The sequence below is a fragment of the Dermochelys coriacea genome, chromosome 15 (genome assembly GCF_009764565.3).
Source record: "Dermochelys coriacea isolate rDerCor1 chromosome 15, rDerCor1.pri.v4, whole genome shotgun sequence".
Lineage (NCBI taxonomy): Eukaryota > Metazoa > Chordata > Testudines > Dermochelyidae > Dermochelys > Dermochelys coriacea.
In genome coordinates, this window is record NC_050082.1 from 8,152,268 (window position 1) to 8,174,193 (window position 21,926).

The 21,926-nt window shown below is 40.2% G+C and overlaps 1 protein-coding gene and 1 long non-coding RNA gene across 3 annotated transcripts in view; both read left to right on the forward strand.

Moving 5' to 3' along the window:
* FBXW8 (F-box and WD repeat domain containing 8) overlaps positions 1-21,926 on the forward strand; it is a 65,346-nt gene that overhangs the window by 20,261 nt on the left and 23,159 nt on the right. For both annotated transcript variants that reach the window (XM_038373657.2, XM_043497788.1), the window contains exons 5-7: positions 6,824-6,981; positions 15,675-15,871; positions 18,592-18,801. In XM_038373657.2, the coding sequence (XP_038229585.1) occupies positions 6,824-6,981; positions 15,675-15,871; positions 18,592-18,801 (565 nt within the window). The remainder of the gene's footprint in view (positions 1-6,823; positions 6,982-15,674; positions 15,872-18,591; positions 18,802-21,926) is intronic.
* LOC122456756 lies at positions 9,110-10,884 on the forward strand. Its single transcript, XR_006275793.1, has 2 exons — positions 9,110-10,034; positions 10,284-10,884. It is a non-coding gene; the product is annotated as an uncharacterized LOC122456756 (long non-coding RNA).

The window sequence follows — 21,926 nt, forward strand, 5'->3', positions numbered from 1 at the left end:
ACTAGTACACAGACCCAAGCTATGCCTAAACTACAGCTTCCACTGTTTCTGACAACAATGAAGATTTCAGGGTTTTAACTGTCTAAATATACCCAAGGCCACAAACTGTTTAAAAGAAAAGGAGGACTTGTGGCACCTTAGAGACTAACAAATTTATTTGAGCATAAGCTTTCGTGAGCTACAGCTCACTTCATCGGATGCATGAATGTTGAATGCATCCCAATGAAGTGAGCTGTAACTCACGAAAGCTTATGCTCAAATAAATTTGTTAGTCTCTAAGGTGCCACAAGTCCGCCTTTTCTTTTTTGCGAATACAGACAAACACGGCTGCTACTCAGAAACTGTTTAATCACTCTGTGTGTGTTGCTTTTTGATGGACTCCTCACTTGTCATAATTTTAATGAGGTATTCGAAACTGAATATATAATGTCACCTTGTTATATGGGCCTTGTGGAAAGTAATTGTCTTTAGCATATTAGGCACACACAGACTAAAGTGCTTTCCCAATTTCTCTATCTGTAAAAGGGGTGTAACAGCACTGCCCTACTTCATGGGTCTTGGGGATAAATACATTAAAGACTGAGGCACTCATCTACTACAGTATTGGTGTAATATAAATACTTAAGAAGACATAGGATGATTTGAATGAGCTTGGCTGGGGTTTTTGTGGACTGGATTTGCATGTTTAACTGAGTCTTGTTCTCAAAAAGAAATCCCTCCCCCCCAAAACAAAAACAAAAAAACAAACGCTATGAGAGTACCCACTGACTAGGTGCCTTCATTAACTTCATGAAGGACTGGTTAATTACTGTTAGTAGAATAAAGATGAAAGATTTGAGATGTTCAGTGCAGCATGACAATACAAAGTGCTCATTATTATTTAACTTGCTTGTCAACAGGCATCTGTTTAAACTCGGTGCTATGGCTGTGGATCATTACTTGAGCAAAACTCCCACTGACTTCAGTAAGAGTTGTGACTTAATAAGGATTTCATAATCAGATCTTTTGAGTATTAACAGATGGTCCCTGACTGCCTGAAACGAAGTTGTTGGGTGTTTTTTGCTTTGTTTTGTTTTGTTGATCACCACAGGTATCTGGAAACAGAACAGAGTTTGCCTTCTGGAAATTAAACCTAACTGTGAAGCAAATTTTTTTCCTTTTTCTTGCTACATATTCTTTAGAGGAATTATGAGAATAGTAAATTGATTTGTGAGCCTGCTTATTAGAGATCTGTGGTGTTAAACCATTCGAGGGTAGCTGTGGAATGATGTACTTGTGGTGGCCCAAATCGAGGGTCTATATCAGTATCCTAGAGAAACAGAAAACAAGTGATGACCTATTTGTTTGGACTGAAAATCTGTCCTGCCTGCACTGAGAACATAAAGAAGGAAACAGTTTGCCTGCGCTGTTGCCATGGACTGAATGAACAAATTCACTACTGTTTTGAAAATGCTTCTGCTAACAGTTTTTCTTTTGTGTATTTGTTGCAGTTGTACTTTTCACAAACACTAATTAGACAGCCATCAAAACTGAGGGCCAGAGGCTTACTAACAATGCAACTGTGATAGCAGTGTCTTAATTGGTTGAAGGTAATTGTCATTAGGCAACCATAAAGACATCTGGGGCTCTGGAGAGAGATCAATCTTCCTCCCCCTTCCCCAAATTTGTTCTGGCTGTTGCTATCCAATATAGTTAAGCTTTTTCAGATCTGATTTTGTTTTTGTCCAGTTTCCCAGTTTTTGCCCTTATGAAATTGTCTGCTTCTTTAGTACCACTTCATTAGAACGGTGTCCAACTTCCACACCTCCACTTCCTTCCGCATGTGTTGCATTTCAGTGCCCACTGCTGAGTAAGCATGAATACCAGCTGAAGCAAGCCACAGGTTTTTCCTAGCCACCTGTCTTCCACTTTCACAACTATAAAAGAGAGAAAGGAAACTATTGCTTACCTTCTTGTAAAGCTGCTGCCAGTACAAAGCAGTTAAATTATTGTTTCCATAAGTAAACATGGGGAAAAAAAAACCCTCATTCATGGGGTGTGCATTCAACTTAGACTGTAACACTTTTTGTCTTGGGCTAGTCAGTTGGGGTAGAGTGTTAAAGGTATTTAGGCTTTGCTGCACTGATTGTCACAATGCCTAACTGATTTAGGAGCCTAAATTCTGTTTTCAAAAGAGATTAAATGGAATTTAGACTTCTGAGTGCCTGAATCTTTTGTGAAAATGAGATTAAAATGGATTACCAAACATAATATCAGAATAAATAATATAGTTATGGAAGGTTATGTTCAGTATATTCTACAATAAGGAGAAGTAATAGGAGAGAGGGATTAAGACATTGTTTTTTAGCAGTATTAAGTGGTGAGGTAGGTAAGGGCTCTTCTGGTTAGCAGGAGCTTCAGAAGCAAAGGCTGTCTCATCACCATTGGCAAAGTAGCAGAATGGGACACAGGAAGTGGGTGGTTGTTGAGTCCTAGGTGTGGCTGGGAATTAGCTAGAGAAAAGGTACTTAGAAGTTTCAACAAGACCACAGAGAGAATAAAGCGTGTGAGATCTGAAACTGGATCCTGAAATGCATAGTGTTCAAGGATGGGGAGCAAATACAGAACGTTCTGCCACTCTTTAACATAGGATGCCTTGTAGAGTAAACTATTTTCAACGCAGTAGGTGTTTAAATGGCTCTGTTTCATGGAAAGTGAGTATGAATTTGATACTGAATTCAACAAAATAGCAAGGGCAAAATAAAAAAACGGCTGAATGATACCCATACCATAGAAAATAGCACCTATTTATTGCTCTATTAAAAATAAATTGGAGGGTTTTTTTCCTGGCATAAAGCAATCCAGATGAGTTTTAATTGTCACCCTTGTTGGCAATCTCAGCAGAGAAGCCACCATGTGAACGGGCTTAAGAGTTTCTGTACCTCGTCTGTCTATAAAGGACTTCATTTTGTGGTGCTCTCAGTTTAGCATAAATCATCAGAAGAATATTTGCATGAAAACCCTAAAAATTATTGGGGTGGGAGAATCTTTAATAGATTAATTCCAGCATTCCTATCATCTAGGAGCAGATTATTTACTGTGCAGCATACTGTTCTGCTGAGCTAACCTATGGTAGGCGAAACAGCCACATGAACATGAAACTTTGTCGTGTGCAACAAATCCCTTGATGTAAAAATGAATTGCTTTAAGTAGAAAACCTGCTTTTCTTTTCTTCTAATACTTTAACAATGTTTATGGAGCTAACATTGAGACTGTATTGTCCTTTAGAATAGCATTAAAGGAGCATTGTTTTAAAAACTCCTTTTCACACTGGAATCTCTGCAGTTTCAATGTTAAGGAATCCAACACCAATCAGCTATTTTTATTCTTTCGTGTGGTAGCATGTTTTAAGATAAGCAGAATGCTTATCTTGCATGCTGTATAGAGAAGTTAGGCATAGTGCTTTTAGAAATATCAAAATCTGTTCTTTTTTCCTCCTCTAATTTTGCTTAAACCTTCAGCCTTCCACTCCAGTTTCCTGCACTTACGTTTTACATTCGCACATCTGAATAAGTGCCAACAAGTATGCATTTGTGTAGGGAAAGATGCTACTGTTTTTCCTTCGGTTAAGCATGGAGGTAAATATTCTGCTGCTCGATGCTGTCAGCTCTAGCAATATGTGGTATCTTTTAAAGCTCGAGCTCCTGGAGTGATGTGATTACAGAAGAATCATACCTTTCATTTAAAAAATAAGATAAGTTTTTAGCCCTCATGTTTGGGAGGTGAAAGGGGCTTGGAAACATGAATCCCTAGAGCTCAGACAATAGAACGGAAATTAAAGACAATGCAGACTTCAATACTTTTCAGATCTCATGAGTTGGGGGTCCTGACTTATAATTTTTGAATGCTTGGGGCTGTGAATACTGGCTGCTGCCTGCTTCTCTCATGCAGTGGATGAAGATTTACACACAATTCCAGTGCCTCTTTCTGCGGAGTTAGGATTCTGCTACTGAAAGAAAAACTGTAGCATCTGTCACTTGCTGCTTCTGAGTGGGGAAATTCCATTAGCAGGAGTTTCTGTTAGGAGGCCAGAGGCAAGTTATTCTGGGTGCCTTGATTTTTGGGTGCCCAACTTGAGACCTGTTGTGCTGAGCCACCCACAACTCCAGTTCAAGATCATGAGACCTGCAGATTCTCAGTACCTCTGAAAATCCAGCCCAAGGTGACTAGGTTTGGACAGTCGAGATCAGTGGACAATTTTGAAAGGTTTGGCCTTGGTGTCTTGGGCCATGGAGACAAGATAGTCATTTCACCACCCCTCCACCTCCATTCATGGAGTTGCTGCCTCCATATCTTCAAGGGGTATCTGCTAGAGACTTTCCACCACACACACAGTCTGCCTTGGTCATTTGGCTCCAACTCTTCTGGCAGAAATGGGGGCAGTGGCTCAAGGAGAGGGGGTTGGTGGGGGTTTTGCCAGTTTTTCTCTGGTGGTGGGAGAGAGCTGTTTGAGCCATGGTCTCGGTGGAGACCATCTAGGAGAGGAAGAGAAACCATTGCTTGCTGTTGATTTATATCCCATCACTTGAGATGTGTGGAACTAGAACAATTTCCAGAAAAAGGAAAAGCCATCACTTCATCAGTGCCATAGCCCCAAATGGTCTGTATGATTAAGTTAGAACTTTCTAAAAGATTATATTCTAGGCAGGGACTCTTAATGTTACTTACAGATTAATAATAGTAGAAAAATATTTTTTACAATAGCACATAGAGCCTTCAATTGAGATGGGTGCTCCATTCCGCTTGGTGCTGTACAAACACATAATTAAGTCATAGTTTCTGTCCCAAAGAGCTCATAAACAGACAGGGTGGGAGAAAGGAAACTATTCTAATCCCATTTTGCAGATGTGGAACTGAGGCACTGAGAGATTAAATGAGTTGCCCAAGGTCACTCAGTAAATCTGTGGAGCGGCTGGGAATTTCCCGGATCTCACAAGCCTTAGGCCATGTCTACACTTAAATGCTTACAGTGGCACAGCTGTATCGATGCTGTTGTAAGAGCGCTTGTGTAGCCGTGTTATGCTGACGGGAGAGTGCTCTCCCGTTGACATAATCAAATCAGCTCAACAAGGGGCAGTAGCTATGTCGGTGGGAGATGCTCTCCCACTGACATAGCGCTGTGCACACAAGCACTTTTCCTGGCAAAATTTATGTTGCTCATTGTGTGTTTTTTTTCACACCCTGGAGATATAAAAGATTTGTTGACATAAGTGCTAGTGTAGACATGTCCAGTGCCTTAACCACAAGACCATCCTTCCTCTCATTTATCATTAGTAGTAGTATTTATTTTTATTACTTATATAGCAGAAAAAGCGTGTTATGCACTTTATAAACAAGGAGAAGCCAAATCCTCTGCCCTGAAGAGCTTTCAATCTCATGAAAAATTTTATTCTAAAAGAAACTCCTCTGCAAAAAATTAGGGTGGATGTCAATATTGATGAGAAAAGGGATTGTCTTTTATTTGTAAAACACTGTCTGGATCTAAGCACTATAGAAAAAGAGATAAAGAAACTGTTTTTAGAGTTTTCACTGTTGCAGTCCTACTGTGATTCCATATTAAACACTAAAGTGCACCATTCCTTTATTTTTTCCATTCCAGATTGAGTTCGCTACTTTGTCCAGTAGTAAGGAAGCTGGTACATGGCATAGTCATCTTACATTAAAGAAAAGGAGTACTTGTGGCACCTTAGAGACTAACAAATTTATTTGAGCATAAGCTTTTGTGAGCTACAGCTCACTTCAACCGATGCATTCCTTTTCTTTTTTGTGAATACAGACTAACACGGCTGCTACTCTGAAACCTCATCTTACATTCTTTCTGCAGACTGTTCCACTCTGCATACAGCATCCATTACTCTCTTTCCCCACCCCTGTAGTTGTATGGTTAGTATCTTAGAACACACCCTATATAGTCAGGTTCTGTGCCACTCTCAGTTTTGTGGCCTTAATTCATCTATTAGGTGTGGCTGGTGTAATCTGAGAGGCCTGTTTAGTTTTTTTTGTATTCTTAAATGGAGTAAAACTAGAGATTGTCACGTGTTTCAGCAAGTGAGCTTTCTGTGATAAGGCAGCACTGCCTGGATTCTAAAGGCAGGACTTAATTGTATGAACAAATCAATTAGCCTTCAGGGACTTTACTCAGGCAACTTTGATGCATGGATGAGGCACTGGAAAGCTTGTGCCTACAAAAAGCATTAGTTTTCAGCGTCTATCCTTTGTGTGTGTGTGTGTGTGTGTGTGTGTGTGTGTGTGTGTGTGTGTGTGTGTGAAAATACTGCTGTTGGTTAAAAATTTCTGTACATGGCTTTTGCAGTGAAGACAGGATTTAAGGACAAAAGAGGGTTGATTCATAAGCTACCATACAGGTTTTGCCATCTATAGTGTGATATAATGAGCACTGATTCATTTGTTCCCCCCCCGTGCTCATCTCCACTTACACCCCTTCTGGAAAGTTAATGTATGTTGTTGCCATATTTCACTAACTACAATCGGAATCACTTTAATAGATTTATTTCTAGACTATTTGAAAGTCTTAATGGACCTGATTCTGCATTGGACAGTGGTGTAAATTAGGAATGATTCCATTGAAATGAGTGGAATTATGTCAGCATAAAACCAGAGTAAGTGAGAGGAGAATTAGACTCAGTATCTAAGTTGTCTTAGTAATGTTGCCATGCAGTGGACTTAAACAGAATGAGTCCCATTCCTGTGGGATTTGCTTTTAAGGCTCTTTTCTCAAATCTTTTCAAATATTTTTGGAATGAATAACATCCTGCTCTTCCAGATATACATCAGGAGATGTGAGGTTGTGGGACACCCGCACCTGGGACTACACGGCCCCCATCCTGGAACCAGTGCATGGCTCTGCTGATCCTGGACCCCAGCCGCATGTCTCCTTTGTGAGGATAAACAGCTCTCTGGCTGTAGCGGCTTATGAGGATGGTAAGTAAGCACAACTCTCCTCCCTATTTTTTTTTTTTTTTTAAACAAAAGCTTTACAAAAATGAAGCAGCTGTGCTCAGCTTTTTGTGTCTCTCTAATCCTCTGTATCCACACACGCTTGCTTTTATGTGAAAAAGTTGGCCAATAACCATAAATGCATTAGGAGGCATTGGAACATAGCACCCATTAAAACTGATGTGTAATTCCTACCGGAACTGCTGCACAGGGGTTGACTGCCAGGTGGTGATCCAACCAAGCTGTCTTAAGCAAATAAATTGTTTGCTGTAAAATATTCTTCCTACAGCCTTGTTTTTCTTAGGGCACCCTGAGGCATGTTTATGGGAATATGGCTAAACTTTCAGTGCCTGGTTAATCAGAATTCTGCATCTTCACTCTGAATTCCCTGGATAGAATATACATAGGGTATATGTAAAGAATATTTCCTTTACTGATACCTTAATTTTTACTGCTGTTGGGTTACAATATGTGGCTAAGAGGGAAAGTTTCTTTTTGTAAGCAACACCAGTTGCTTATTTTATCATGTACACTTATTTATCAAATAAAAAAATATTGCCTAATAGTTTGTTTAATGGGAATATATTATAATCCTAATAATCTATTCCTATTTAGGATATATCAGATGTGTACGAGTGATGTGGAGTTGAGGCAAAGAGTGACTAGACCAGAGACACATGGTAGCAGGTCATGGGGAAAAAAGCAGGCTTGGATAAGTAATTGGGATTCTGCTGTAGGAGTATTCCAAGCAAAGTTAACCACCATGTATCCTCCATTCTCCGTGTAACTTGTCACGTGATTTGACATCAAAAAGACCTATTCCTCTCATCTTGTCAGAACCAAAACCTGTTAAAGTTACAGAGCTTTACAATATTAGTGCTGATTTTGATGCACTGTAATGTCACCAGCTGGCAGATGGGAACAAAAATTAAGTATGACAGCCAAATCAAATATATATTTTTTTAAATTAAACAAACAAACCCTCTGATAGAAATAAAGTATTTTGATTATAGTATTTGTTGCAGTGTGAACTCTATCATTGTTTGTTGTCACCAGAAACTGTTAATGGAATATTTCCTCACAGCAGCCATCCTGTTGTGATTAACATCTATAAATTCACCTTGGTTATTTAAGTCACTGGATATTCTAGCACAAGGTGGTTTGATCTCTGGCTTTCTATCCAGTTTGTGCAAGAAGTGAAGAGAGCAGAGTTCTCTGGTTTTATATTAGTTCGTGTTTTAGTCTTTCCAGTGACTACAGGTCTAATTATCTGTTTGTCTCATGGTCCTTGTGTTGAACTGTATGTTACAATGTGAGAATAAATAACTGTCATGAGTAAACCTGTATGTCTTAACTCTGCTGGGCATATTGTTTAACGGATTTTGTGACAGGTCAGTGATTATTCTGATTTGAGAGCCTCAATCAGAATAGCTTAGTTTCCATATGCACTAGCATATTTTATTGTTTTGCAGTTGTTTACTAACATGAATGACAAAGCATATATTTATAGTTTAGTGAAGAGAATTATTTTTTTATCTAAATGACAGAAACTTCCTAAAGTAGTGTGTGCCTGTTGTACTTTTCCAGCTCTCTCTCTCCCTTTTGTTTTGTAAGTTTGACTAATATAGAGAAACCAAACACCATTGTGCTGGAGGTGTTGTTGTCAGGCAAAGGATCTATGGCTAGCAGACTCCTTGAGATAACATCAGTTTCTCCCAGTTCAACAGAGTTCAAGCAGTAATGTCCCCGATATCTGATTGCATGGAAGAACTAACAGGCAGATTCTGCTTATTTAGCATCTGCTGATAGCACTATGTGGTATAGTTCAGCAGTTGCGAATAGTTCCTAAGGCATAAGAAATATAGCAAGCAAAGGGCTCATCTTGTATAGAGGCTGTCAGTCATGTGTGCCTGCACGCTATGGTATACTCTTGCATAATGACAGGTTTCAGAGTAGCAGCCGTGTTAGTCTGTATTCGCAAAAAGAAAAGGAGTACTTGTGGCACCTTAGAGACTAACAAATTTATTAGAGCATAATAAATAATTATAATTTTTAATTATTTGTTAGTCTCTAAGGTGCCACAAGTACTCCTTTTCTTTTTATGGTATACTCTGACTCTGACTTCACTGAAGAAAAGTTGAATTGTGAGTCCTGGTGACTGCACCCCCGGGGTATTCCATGGGAGTCAACCACAGAGGAACCAGATGCAAGGAGCAGTAGATAGAAAAACTGTACTGGGAGAAAATGTAAGTTCTATGCCCTGTGCCCCATAGGCATACTATATGTACATCTGGGGCAATGAGATTTGGCAACTTGATCCACAGTTGTGGTTTTTGAATTCCAACCCACTGGCCTCGTATTTCTTCTGCCTTGTTTCCTATTGTCAGCACTGGCAGTCCTCCAGTTTGATTTTACCACTAATTGTGTTGCACGTTACCGTACTGAAATGAATCAAATCAAAATGCTTTTCCTGGAGCATTAGATAAAGCAGGCGAGGGTTCTGGGTAATGAGCAGATGCTGCTAATGCAGGGACAGTAGAGGCCTTGCCAGGACTCCATCTGCTCCATGCTTGCCTGACTTTGGGCGTAAGCCAAAGCTTTTGGGGAACTGAAGTCTACTTTAACTGCGCCCTCTTCCCCCAGATTCTCATAGTTTGACTTGGAAACTTCCTATGGTGTAAAATGAGAACATCCTTTTTGTACTACCTTTAAGACTTAAGCTGTCATGTTTGTCTGTGGATATAGAGGGGAAATAATGTTGCCCCCATTTATGTTAATATTTTGAAACCTAATCAGCAGTAGCTAATATTACTTGTCATAGGTTGGTATAGAACAAACAAAAGTGATTTCTGCAGTGATCAGAATGCACTTGCTTATATGCATGCTCTGTTGTTAGGAATTGAGGCAGCACTGCTTTTGAATGGCAAACCTGATATCTCAGTAGGGAAGATGGTGAGTGAGAGGCTCTCGGAGCCATTCCCTCCTCTACCTAGCACCCTGTATTTATAATATCAGAAATGGAGTGTTCTGGTGAACAGGTCTATGTGTCAGAGTAGCAGCCGTGTTAGTCTGTATTCGCAAAAAGAAAAGGAGTACTTGTGGCACCTTAGAGACTAACAAATTTATTAGAGCATAAGCTTTCGTGAGCTACAGCTCACTGCATCGGATGCATTTGGGTTTTTTTTCCACCAAATGCATCCGATGAAGTGAGCTGTAGCTCACGAAAGCTTATGCTCTAATACATTTGTTAGTCTCTAAGGTGCCACAAGTACTCCTTTTCTTTTTAGGTCTATGTGTAGCAAACTTCTAAGTTCCAAAACATGCCACAAAACAGGTACAACACCAAATAGTGTAGCTTGCAGACGCTTTAAGGAAGAAGAGTGCCTTGGTCAATCTTGCTGTGAATTTACTCTACCTCTTCATTGGTAAAAGGTAGGCAAAGTGAACTTGGATTTTACACTTTAAAAATAAGACACACATTTTGATGATTTGGAATTAACTGTAATTTCAAGTTTTCTCTGCTGAACATCTGAAACAAGTTGGCCAAGGGTCACTTCTGTTTTGCAGTTGCCAAGTAAAGGGGCAAGTATTATTATAACCATTTTACAAATGGGAAAAAGGAGATAAGGAACAGTTTATTAACTCCAGCAAGTCACGGAGCTGGGAACAGAACCCAAGTTTTCTTACTTCTAGTTCTATGCTTGCTTCACTGAGCCATGATGTGAAGCTCAACTTTCCAATTCTATTCAATGTTAATTTCTCGCCCTCAGGTCATCTGAATGGTATCTGATTTTGCTGTTTATCACTTCAGACTTCAAGTGGGTTTTTTTTTTCCCAAAAGTCTAGGATTCAAGATAACAAGTTTGAGACTTCAGGCCAGTTCTATTTTTTTTAAAAAAAACATGTTTCATTAATGGTTTATTTCATTAGTATAATTTCAGGCAATATCATACTTGTAGATAGTATAGCTAGTATACCAGATGATAATGTGAGTTTTCAGTTGTTTATTTTCCTGTTTTCCCCTATTGAAAATAAATACAGTATTTAAAAATGAGAAGTTTTACATTAAATTAACTTGGATCAGGATAGGAAAGGTGGGGGTTGCTCTCCTAAACAGAATAGATGAAAATTAACAGGAACAATTGCATTCACAACCTCTCCCTCCGCTCCACCCCTCCCCCAAAAAAACCCAAAAAACCCCAACAAACAAAAAACCCCCACCATTTTGTAAATCACATTGGCTCCGGCAGCGTTGCTTTGAAGCTGAAGTGGGGGAATAAGATCCCCACCACCACAGTGTCCAGGTTCCCTGTTCTAACATGGAATCATATGGATGATTTTCTTGCTTTGATCCTTGCAGATAATGTACATTTAGACTGGCCTACATCTCTGTCTACAAGGTTACCAGCAACCACTAGCAGTATTGTCTTAATGAGGAAGAGCTGATTAAGTGAACCCCCAGCATGGTCATCAGCAGTATTTCAACCTGGTACCATCAGATTTAAATCACAGTCCATTTCCACTTAAACTAATGTGTTAACTATTAGCTGGTAGCAGTAGTAGGCAGTTACACCCTATTTTGATTAGCTACTAACAAGGAGATGCGACACGCACTGGTAGAGGCTTAGTTTACACTACAAAATTTTGCTGGCATAGCTATATCAGCTATGACTGTGAAAAAAATCACACTCTCTAGCCAGCATAGCTATTATGCCAACAAAGCCCCTTGTGAAGATAAAACTGTGCCAACAGCAGAGAGCTTTTGTAAGCTTAACTAATGTCATTTGGGGAGGTGGTGTAGCTATGTCGGCAGAACTTCTGTCAGCTTATGCTTCATCTCCACTAGGGGGCTCTGCTGGCATAGACAAAGCCCACACTGGTAGACAGTTGCAATGTAACACTTAAAAATGTAGCTAATCATTTTGCATGTCTGCTTATGCAGACCTACCATGTCATGAAATTAGAACATCGATATGAAAACAGTTCAGGTTAGTATGCTGGTAAAGCATCGTTCTTGGCACCAGAGACAAATATATGTGAAACTAAATATAAAACTAGTTGCGTGAGAAGCTTCCATTGCTAATGGGGAGCATCTCACTCAAATTCTTACTCTAAATAAGCATGTAAAGGCCTCAGTCTGAATCAGGGCTGCATTGTGTGAGGCCCTGAACAAACAGAATAAAGACAGTCTGTGCCCCAAATAGCTTACAGTCTGAGGCATAATGCAGCAAGTGGATGTTAATACTAAGTGATCGTCAGGAAGTGCAAGTGCAGTGATTGTAATATCACAAATCAATAGCTGCACTATCTTGCTCGTAACTGACTCCTCGCACTTAGACAATCCAATTGAACATCTTTCTGGCTTAAGGAGACAGGAAAGTAAGTGCGCAGTAGTTAGTCAGTCTGAGAATACTGCACTGTCACAGCTTCAATGGAGCAGAGTTAAGGTTGTGATGTGACTCTGGCTTGTTGTGGAAGTGCCATTCTTACAATTTTGTGTGTTTCTAACATTTGATGGATTTTTATTTTTTAAACTATAATGTTCTTGGAAGTTAATATGTGCTCAAACACTGCTATATGCTTGCAACCTTAACTTCACCTTAGCAAAGCTTTTTGTGTGGGAATGAAATATTGGCCACCGTTGGAGGCAGGAAGACAGACTGGGTAGATCAATGATCTCGTCCACCCTGGCAAATCCTATGCTTTTAGTGTGTGTGTGTGTGTGTGTGTGTGTGTGTGTGTGTGTGTGTGTGTGTAAAATATTTCTTTACAACGTGTGTTATCTCAACAGAGATAATTTCAGCTATAAAAATGGCTTTTCCCCATTTTGTCCCATCAAATACAATGTGAGTGAATAAAGCAAAGACTCACTTGCCCATTAATTAAGAAATTCTCTGGTGCTTTGGAGTGGAAGGACCTGCACTCACATTTCTTTGCTTCATAGCAACACCGCTTATATAATCCATACCTGTCGGTGCCCCTGAGGGAGGCGTTTTCTAACTGTTCCCTGGAACCAAGCAAGCTCTATACTCGTTTCTCAGACATCACACGCTGTTTTGTGCACATGATATTCAATTGACTCATAATGAAAGAAAATACCAGTCAGCTCTTGCTCTCTGTATTATTCTGCATTCGTCCTCCAAGCTGCTGCCTCCATCATCTTCTGTTCTTGGTTTGACAGTTTTAAACAAACCTGGAATCCTGTATCTTCACAAAACCTTCATTCTCTGATCTTGCCAGTGATGTCTGCACAGCCCCTTGTGCTGAAACTGGTATTCTGTACATTTTATTTTTCTGACTTGGAATGTAAGTGTCTTGGGACAGGGACTTTGTCTTTTATTTACCAAATATCAAATATTTGGTAAAATGCTATGTACATTGATGATTAGTTACATGAGATTGTTTTTATACTATGTATGTTTAATTGCAGCTCATAATCAGAGCTCCTTTTCTGGTTTTAATGGATACCATGTGCCATAAGCTTTTTAATGAAATGGTTTTTGCTTCTCAAACTCTGAGACCAAAACACTGAATCCCAGAGTTCTCCATTTTATTCATGGGCTAGAACAGGCTTCTGTGTGATGGGCTTATTTCATGCTGTCTTGCAGAAACCCCAAAGTTTAAGGCAAAACATAATTTCTTTTGTGAAGAGAGAAGCAATTCACTTTGTTTCTGTTTTTATACTCTTCTCTGACCAGTATTTCAGTGCTCTTGTTTTTAGAGTGCCAAAAGTGGAGTAGGTGTTCAGCAGAAAAATATGAACACAGGGCCCTGCCTAGATAAGTTTACAAACGAAACAGATTAGATCTAATTAAAGGGCCAGTTCGGGTACTCAGAAATACGTACCTCTTCCTTTCTTAAAAACTCAGCTACTCACAATATTGGCATACTCAGTAGCTGATCTAAAGTGCCTGAGATCAGACTTGAGCCCTGTTGTGCCAGTTTGGAGATGTGGACCTGCTGTCCACTATAAAGTGAGGTAACAAAAAATCACAAAAGCCTTAAGTCTCTATGAGGCACAAGCTACAGTCTCCAAAGTAAACAATAGTCTACACCATCCATTTAAACCTGTTAACTTGTTTTAAGCATGGGTGTGTGTGTGGCATGTGCTAACGTTCTATTTTTCAAAACCAGTTCAGCAGTTATTTACCTTTCAAGCAATTAACATAATTACCATTCAGCTAAGAAGTAATTTTGGAAAGTTCTGCTCCGAGTCCTTACGACTCCACCGGGACTGTTTTAGTTGGGACTTATTTTTTTAATGGAAGCCTAATTGCAGTTTTGGCTTTGTGCACACAAACAGAGGCAGCTAACTATTTAGGCAAATAGCAGATTAATTTAAATATGCATGCCTAATAAAACAAAAATGGTCTCCATTATGGTTCTCATTCCCATGACGAGGATTATAAATATTCTTCGGGAGTGCCATTAGACAGAGGCCTTAAGGGTTGTCTGCATTATTTTATAGTGGTAGCACTTTCAAGATACCAAATAATCTTTACAAAAGCAAACATAAATCAATTTAAACTCATTTAGATACCATTTCCACTATGAGCAGTTTCATTACCACACTCTCGCTTTGCTCCTTTGGGATGCAGGGAAGGCGTTTGCAAACTGGCATGGGTGCCTGTCCACAGCTGCTTGTCAGAGCTTTTATGCCTCCTTTTGAAGTAGTAGCAACCATTAATCATTTCATCATTAATGGTCATGCTCAAGTAGAGGGAAGGCTTCTCCAGCTCTGATCCTGTCTGTCAGACTGAAGAATTGCTGCTCCGTTTCAATGCAGGGGTAGCTTGGGAGTGAGCTCTAACTCACTTTCTGTGTTCAGCACTGCTGATCTGTAGTACACTAATAACTCCAGTTTACTCTTGTAAATTGAAATTAAAGCGCTTGACTTTATGTACTTTAATTTTAAGTGGAATTCTTTTGATTTATACTGCAAACCAGTGCAATTGCCAGCCTGTTTCCCACTGATCTGTACCACTGAAAGGAGCAACATTCCATTTCCCTAGCCTGGGATACTGTGCTTGTTAGCTTTCAAAAAATGACAGTTTTCCACATTTCCCCCATTCTCTGAAACATCAAGATTTGGGATTTAAGTGTTTGGTTGCAAGCTATATGTAACTGCCCTGCTAGGATAAGACTCTCAATTCCACTTTTAGAAGGGCACTGAAATCTCCCATCCTGTCCCCTTGTGCACAATCCAAAACTATTCAAAGACACTTTGAGTGAGAGAATGTGAGAGGGAGGTCATTTGAAGCATTTAATCTGGCTTCTCCTTGATAGTTCCTTGCCATTTAAGTGAGGGTAAGTGTACAGTAGATAAGTCTTATATTCGCAACTCTTCTTTGGAACTCCTTGTGTTCTGGCAAATGGTCTGTTCCATCCCTAGGGCATTGAGAGGAGCAGAGTTAAGGCACATACCAGTGTTCTCTGAAAGTCACAATGTAAGACTTGCTCAGGGAAAGAACAATTATTACCCACACTAGAGCCCACTTTGCACTACTTTGCAGTGTGTTGGAGCTCTAATGGCCGTAGGGAGTGAGTCTTGAAGGTGCTCTAGAACCTGCCTCCTTTGTATCAACCCATTTCACTAATACACAGAAACTGCCATCCTCAAGCTACTTTTGTTTATTAAATAGGGTAACAGAATCATTTGTTTTGCCTTTTATATGCAGGGACTGTTAATGTTTGGAGTCTCATGATAGGGCGTGAACCTATCCATCATTACCAGCACAATCAAAGGATACAGGCTTTGGCCCTTGGCTTGGAGGGTGCAGCCATAACAACTGCATCTGGCTTCCAGGTCAAGGTGGAAAGCCCTGATGACAGGGGATACTGGAAAACTACTGCACAGTTTGAAATCCAGAAATTGGTGAGTATTTTCCGGCTGGTCAGTTTGGTTCCAGGTGTTCCAGATCTCCTAATTCTTCCTGGCCAAGAGGGATCTTACAATGACCTTAAAAGGATGTTGCATGAACTATAAAAAGAAAAGGAGTACTTGTGGCACCTTAGAGACTAACAAATTTATTAGAGCATAAGCTTTCGTGAGCTACAGCTCACTTCATCGGATGAAGTGAGCTGTAGCTCACGAACGCTTATGCTCTAATAAATTTGTTAGTCTCTAAGGTGCCACAAGTACTCCTTTTCTTTTTGCGAATACAGACTAACACGGCTGCTACTCTGAAACCTGCATGAACTATGTGAACTATTAGCAGCTAGCTGGTATTGCAGTGAGTTAATGCATGTCTTTCATCCCTGAAGAGCCAGGATGAAATCCTGGCCTAAACCACAAGTGAAAATGAAGCTGAGCCCATATGGTGTGGGAGGTTTTGTTGTTTTTTAATTATTTTTTGTCAACATTAAACTAAGTTGGCTCATTTGTAGATCAAGGTTTTCTCACATAGAATTTCAGATCAACACTAGCTGATTAGTTCTGAGGCAGGATATCACAAGCTAGCTAATGCTGTCACTTGTGAAGCTGTAACCGGTTACACAGCTTCTTTAGATTACACCTTCTGTCTATGGAGTTCTGAGGCTATTTTATCTTTTTTTAAAAATCCAAAGTTTATTATGGGCCAAGTCTGTTAAATGGTGTGAGGGAGGAAATGAGCGTATTAAAGTATAAATCTTCTGATTTCTGATCAGTACAAGAAAACTGACTGCACAGCGAGTGTCTGTAAAGTTCTGATTAAACAAACCCTAATACTACTTCCCCATCTTCTTAATGGAAACATCCTTAGAATACTTAAAAACAGAACAAAGAAGCCAAAAATTTTGACACGTTTTCTAGTAAAATATTAAAACAACAAAGAAAGAACTCCATTGGAATTGGGTCACCCTGTCATGTAGTTATGAAGTGCTCCATCATGTTTCTTTCTTTGGCTATACAGAAAGATATCCATCTTCAGTATTCTTTCCCCTTCCTCTGTATGTAATACCAATTTCTGATATTTGAAAGAAACACTGAAGACATTGTCAGTTGTCTCTAATGTTGGATTAGAAACCATGGCATGCCATTATCTATTTCAGGGATTGTTGACCCTTTCCATACTGGAAATCCCAGCAACCCCTCTCTCATTTACCAGTATAAGAAAAGCAGAATGACCATGATTTCCCCCCACCCCACACACACACCTGAGTGTGACCCCCAGGTTGAGAACCCTTCATCAGTTTCACCAGCACATTATTTTACCCTGGCAACATTTCTGTGGTCTTAGTGGTTCTAGCAGGGTACTGAAAATCAGGGCTCCTGGCTCTTCCATTGACTTACTGTGACCTTGTGCAGATCACCTGATGTAACCTCGTGGTGCTTCAGTTTTCCCATCTGTAAAATGACTCTATTAATATGTGGTAATAGTTCTTCAGGTGCCCAGGACTGAGAGTCAGCTCCTTGCCTCCAGCAGGAAAGAGACTTGCTTGTGCTTAACTGGGTAACTCCCTGACACCTCCAGTCTGTTAGCCACCCAAAGAATCTCCTCTGGGCTCTGCCAGCCCTGACTTTGCCTTGCAGATTAATAATTGGTGCAACACAGTTCCCGAGGCTCTTTGAATCATTTCCCTGTAGTATCCAGCCCCTTATCCACTGAACACTGACAGAAATACCAGGTCAGCTGTCCCCAGAGGAACAGTGTACTTACCAGACTGTTTGGTTCAACTCAGGATCAACTCCTGTATAACATCACAGTACTGAGAGAGATTTATAATGAAACCAATCGTAAGTTTATTATCAAAGGTTAAGATTTAAGCAATAGTGAATAAGGATAATGGAAGCGGAAAGGTAACACATAAAACAAAATCATAACACTGATCTTAGAGACTAAATTTAACTTTAACAGGCTAATCATCTGTCTCAAGAAACTTCTCTCACCCTAAATGTCCTTTGCAACCTTTCAGCTGACCTTGGTTAAGAGCCTGTTTTCATGAATGTAAAAATGCTGTCCATTTAATTCGCCAGGTGCAGGAAAAAAAAGTATCTTTTTTCCTTCTTCTTATGTTCCCCAAAGTTCTTTGTCTGACCCCAGAGACAGGGCAACCCCTTGTGGTTCAGTCTTCAGTCTCGTCTCCCAGTTGATTTCCTATCCCCCGTTGACTTCACATGTAAATGGGGCTTCCATTGTAGTAGCTTACAATGGTTAATTTACGTTTTGACAGATATGTGTTTTACATACTGTCTAGAAGAAACCTGTGAACCCATTTCCTGTTGGCACGAGTGGGCTTTTGTGTCACATGTGTACCTATTTCCTAGACCTATTATGAGATTTAATGAATAATTCTTTAATGAATAATTTTTCTTTTTTAATAAATGTGCACATCCTGAGAGCCTTAGATGAAAGGTGTTATGTGTAGTAGTATTCTGTTGTAGGAGTCAAACTTCTAAAATTCAAAGAGACCAAAAGTCAAACACCAGTTTAAAAAAAAAAAACTTGGTTCCAAGAAGGTGGTTTTAGATACTAGCCACCTATGGAGCTGTGTGTTAATTTGTGTATTAAAGAGCCCTGTTTAGCGTATGGCCATGCTGTGTATTTCTGATGACAATGTAAGGGAATTTTCAACTGAAGTGTAAAAAACTAAGAAATGTCTGTGCTGTTGTAGGTCAACTTTCTCCACCTGGTTCCAGATGTAGTTGGGAGTCCAGTGACTATAGCAGCTGCTGAAGATATGGTCTACCTCCTGAAAGCAGAAGAGCCGGGCAAAGTTCTCCATTCTGTATATGGCCAGCCTGTCACATGTCTAGATGTATCTGCCAGTGAGGCAGCCTTTGGAGTAAAGGGCTTTGGCTGGCTGTTGAATGAGACCAACAAGGTATTTAAGTAACAAGCCTTTTGAGTCATATCACAGTAAATTTCTTTGTCACTTCCCAGGGATACTCAGGGTTATCTACCTCACCTTAGCGTGAAACAGTCTGGTGTGGTTCAACTTGCTGAAACCAGTGGTCTCTGGCTCCACAAGCACTGACTTGCAGGTTTCCGCAGATCTCACCCTCATTGTACAGGCTATTGCTAGGTACCCACTAACCCCCGTGTCCTCAGAGCACTCCCTGCAGTCTCCAGCCCATCACTGCACATTCATAGTAATTACCAGGTAAGCTGCCCCCAACAAGACAGTGGACTCACAGCTTGACTGGCACAGCTTCGATCAGGTCCTTTATAACAGCACTGTAATCTACTTGCAGTGAAAATAAATGCTTTTTATTAACAAAGATTAAGATTTAAGAGATACTGAGACAGAATAATGAGTGGCAGCAGAACTGGTATTGTCATGCTGTGTGGTGTGGCTCATGACTACGAGTGCCTGCCTCAGGGCACACAGTCAGAAAACAAGGCAGATACCCCAAACTGGTGGTATGTTCTGTAATTAGATTTCATTAATCTAGTGACAAATGTGAACTCCTGGATCACTATACCAGTTTTACCATGGAGTCACAGACAGTCCACCTTAGACTCTCTATTCTATCTTGCCACCCAAACAAACTGACTTTGTGATAAAAGGTAACTTAAACCAAAAATCACACTACATCAGGTTAATCCCAGTCCCAAGAGACCAGTCACTCATCCATGTCAAGTTGCATGCTAGATCTTGCACCAAAGACAAGACTAGTAGCCAATTCTGTTGAAAACTAACTAAAGGTTTATTAGCTAAGAAAAGGAAATGAGAGTTATTAAGAGGTTAAAGCAGGTAAAATATATGCACTGGTTAGTCACAGTTTGTAATTCCAAATGGTGGCAATGATGCAATAAACTGCCAGTTTCCCCAACGTTTTTTCAGTGTACCCAGATTGTCTCTGGGAATCTTCGCTTTGCATCTGGTACACACTTTAAAAACCTTTCCTATTTATAAAGTAGATTTTCTCCTAAGAATTCAGTCTTTGAGAGCTACTGGTTTTCAGTCAATACCAGGATCTAAGTTTTCAGGAATATTCTCCACCCTACAGAGGGTTTCCTCAGTAAATGGATATCAAAATGGCTTTTGCTTCTCCTTATATTTCCCCAAACTCATAGTTTTGACCCCAGAGTCAGGATGGCCCCCTGTTGTTTGTTCTCCGGTATGCTGGCTCCAAGTTGTCATATCCTTGTGTTGACCTGAAATGCAAATATAGGTTTCATTGTGTTTGGCTTATAGTGCTTTATCTACATATGAACCTTGGCAGACATATAAACATACATCCCTTTGTCTGGCAAAATCAGTTCTTCCCTCTGGTGGGAAATCATATCTTGATAGAAACTATAAGGACACATTTTCAGTATATAGATAGAACTTTTAAATATAATCAATACATACATTTCACAATTATATTAATGATCAGCATGATCCTGGCTTTCATTTAAGATCTTGCATGACAGTCTTTATAGATAAATACTATGACAGCAGTGTGTTAGGTGTAGTGAGTTTATCAGGCTTGGTAGGAATTGCTGCTACAGAATATTGAACCTTTGCCAGTTGGCACTGAGTGGTTCTTAGGGTCAGAACTTCAAATGGGAAAACTCAGGTGTCTTTGTACAGTTAACAAAGGCCAAAGGCATTCTTTTTTTTATTTTTTTTTCCTGTGTGGATGGAGTGGGAGGTCAATTTCTTAACACACTGCTCTGAGGCTTACATGAACTTTCAAAAAAAGAAAAGGAGTACTTGTGGCACCTTAGAGACTAACAAATTTATTAGAGCATAAGCTTTCGTGAGCTACAGCTCACTTCATCGGATGCATTTGGTGGAAAAAACAGAGGAGAGATTTATATACACACACACAGAGAACATGAAACAATGGGTTTATCATACACACTGTAAGGAGAGTGATCACTTAAGATAAACCATCACCAGCAGCAGGGGGGGGAAGGAGGAAAACCTTTCATGGTGACAAGCAAGGTAGGCTAATTCCAGCAGTTAACAAGAATATCAGAGGAACAGTGGGGGGTGGGGTGGGAGGGAGAAATACCATGGGGAAATAGTTTTACTTTGTGTAATGACTCATCCATTCCCAGTCTCTATTCAAGCCTAAGTTAATTGTATCCAGTTTGCAAATTAATTCCAATTCAGCAGTCTCTCGTTGGAGTCTGTTTTTGAAGCTTTTTTGTTGAAGTATAGCCACTCTTAGGTCTGTGATCGAGTGACCAGAGAGATTGAAGTGTTCTCCAACTGGTTTTTGAATGTTATAACTCTTGACGTCTGATTTGTGTCCATTCATTCTTTTACGTAGAGACTGTCCAGTTTGGCCAATGTACATGGCAGAGGGGCATTGCTGGCACATGATGGCATATATCACATTGGTAGATGCGCAGGTGAACGAGCCTCTGATAGTGTGGCTGATGTGATTAGGCCCTATGATGGTATCCCCTGAATAGATATGTGGACAGAGTTGGCAACGGGCTTTGTTGCAAGGATAGGTTCCTGGGTTAGTGGTTCTGTTGTGTGGTGTGTGGTTGCTGGTGAGTATTTGCTTCAGATTGGGGGGCTGTCTGTAAGCAAGGACTGGTCTGTCTCCCAAGATCTGTGAGAGTGATGGCTCGTCCTTCAGGATAGGTTGTAGATCCTTGATGATGCGTTGGAGAGGTTTTAGTTGGGGGCTGAAGGTGATGGCTAGTGGCGTTCTGTTGTTTTCTTTGTTGGGCCTGTCCTGTAGTAGGTGACTTCTGGGAACTCTTCTGGCTCTGTCAATCTGTTTCTTCACTTCAGCAGGTGGGTATTGTAGTTGTAGGAATGCATGATAGAGATCTTGTAGGTGTTTGTCTCTGTCTGAGGGGTTGGAGCAAATGCGGTTATATCGTAGCGCTTGGCTGTAGAGAATGGATCGAGTGGTATGATCTGGATGAAAGCTAGAGGCATGTAGGTAGGAATAGCGGTCAGTAGGTTTCCGATACAGGGTGGTGTTTATGTGACCATCGCTTATTAGCACCGTAGTGTCCAGGAAGTGGATCTCTTGTGTGGACTGGTCCAGG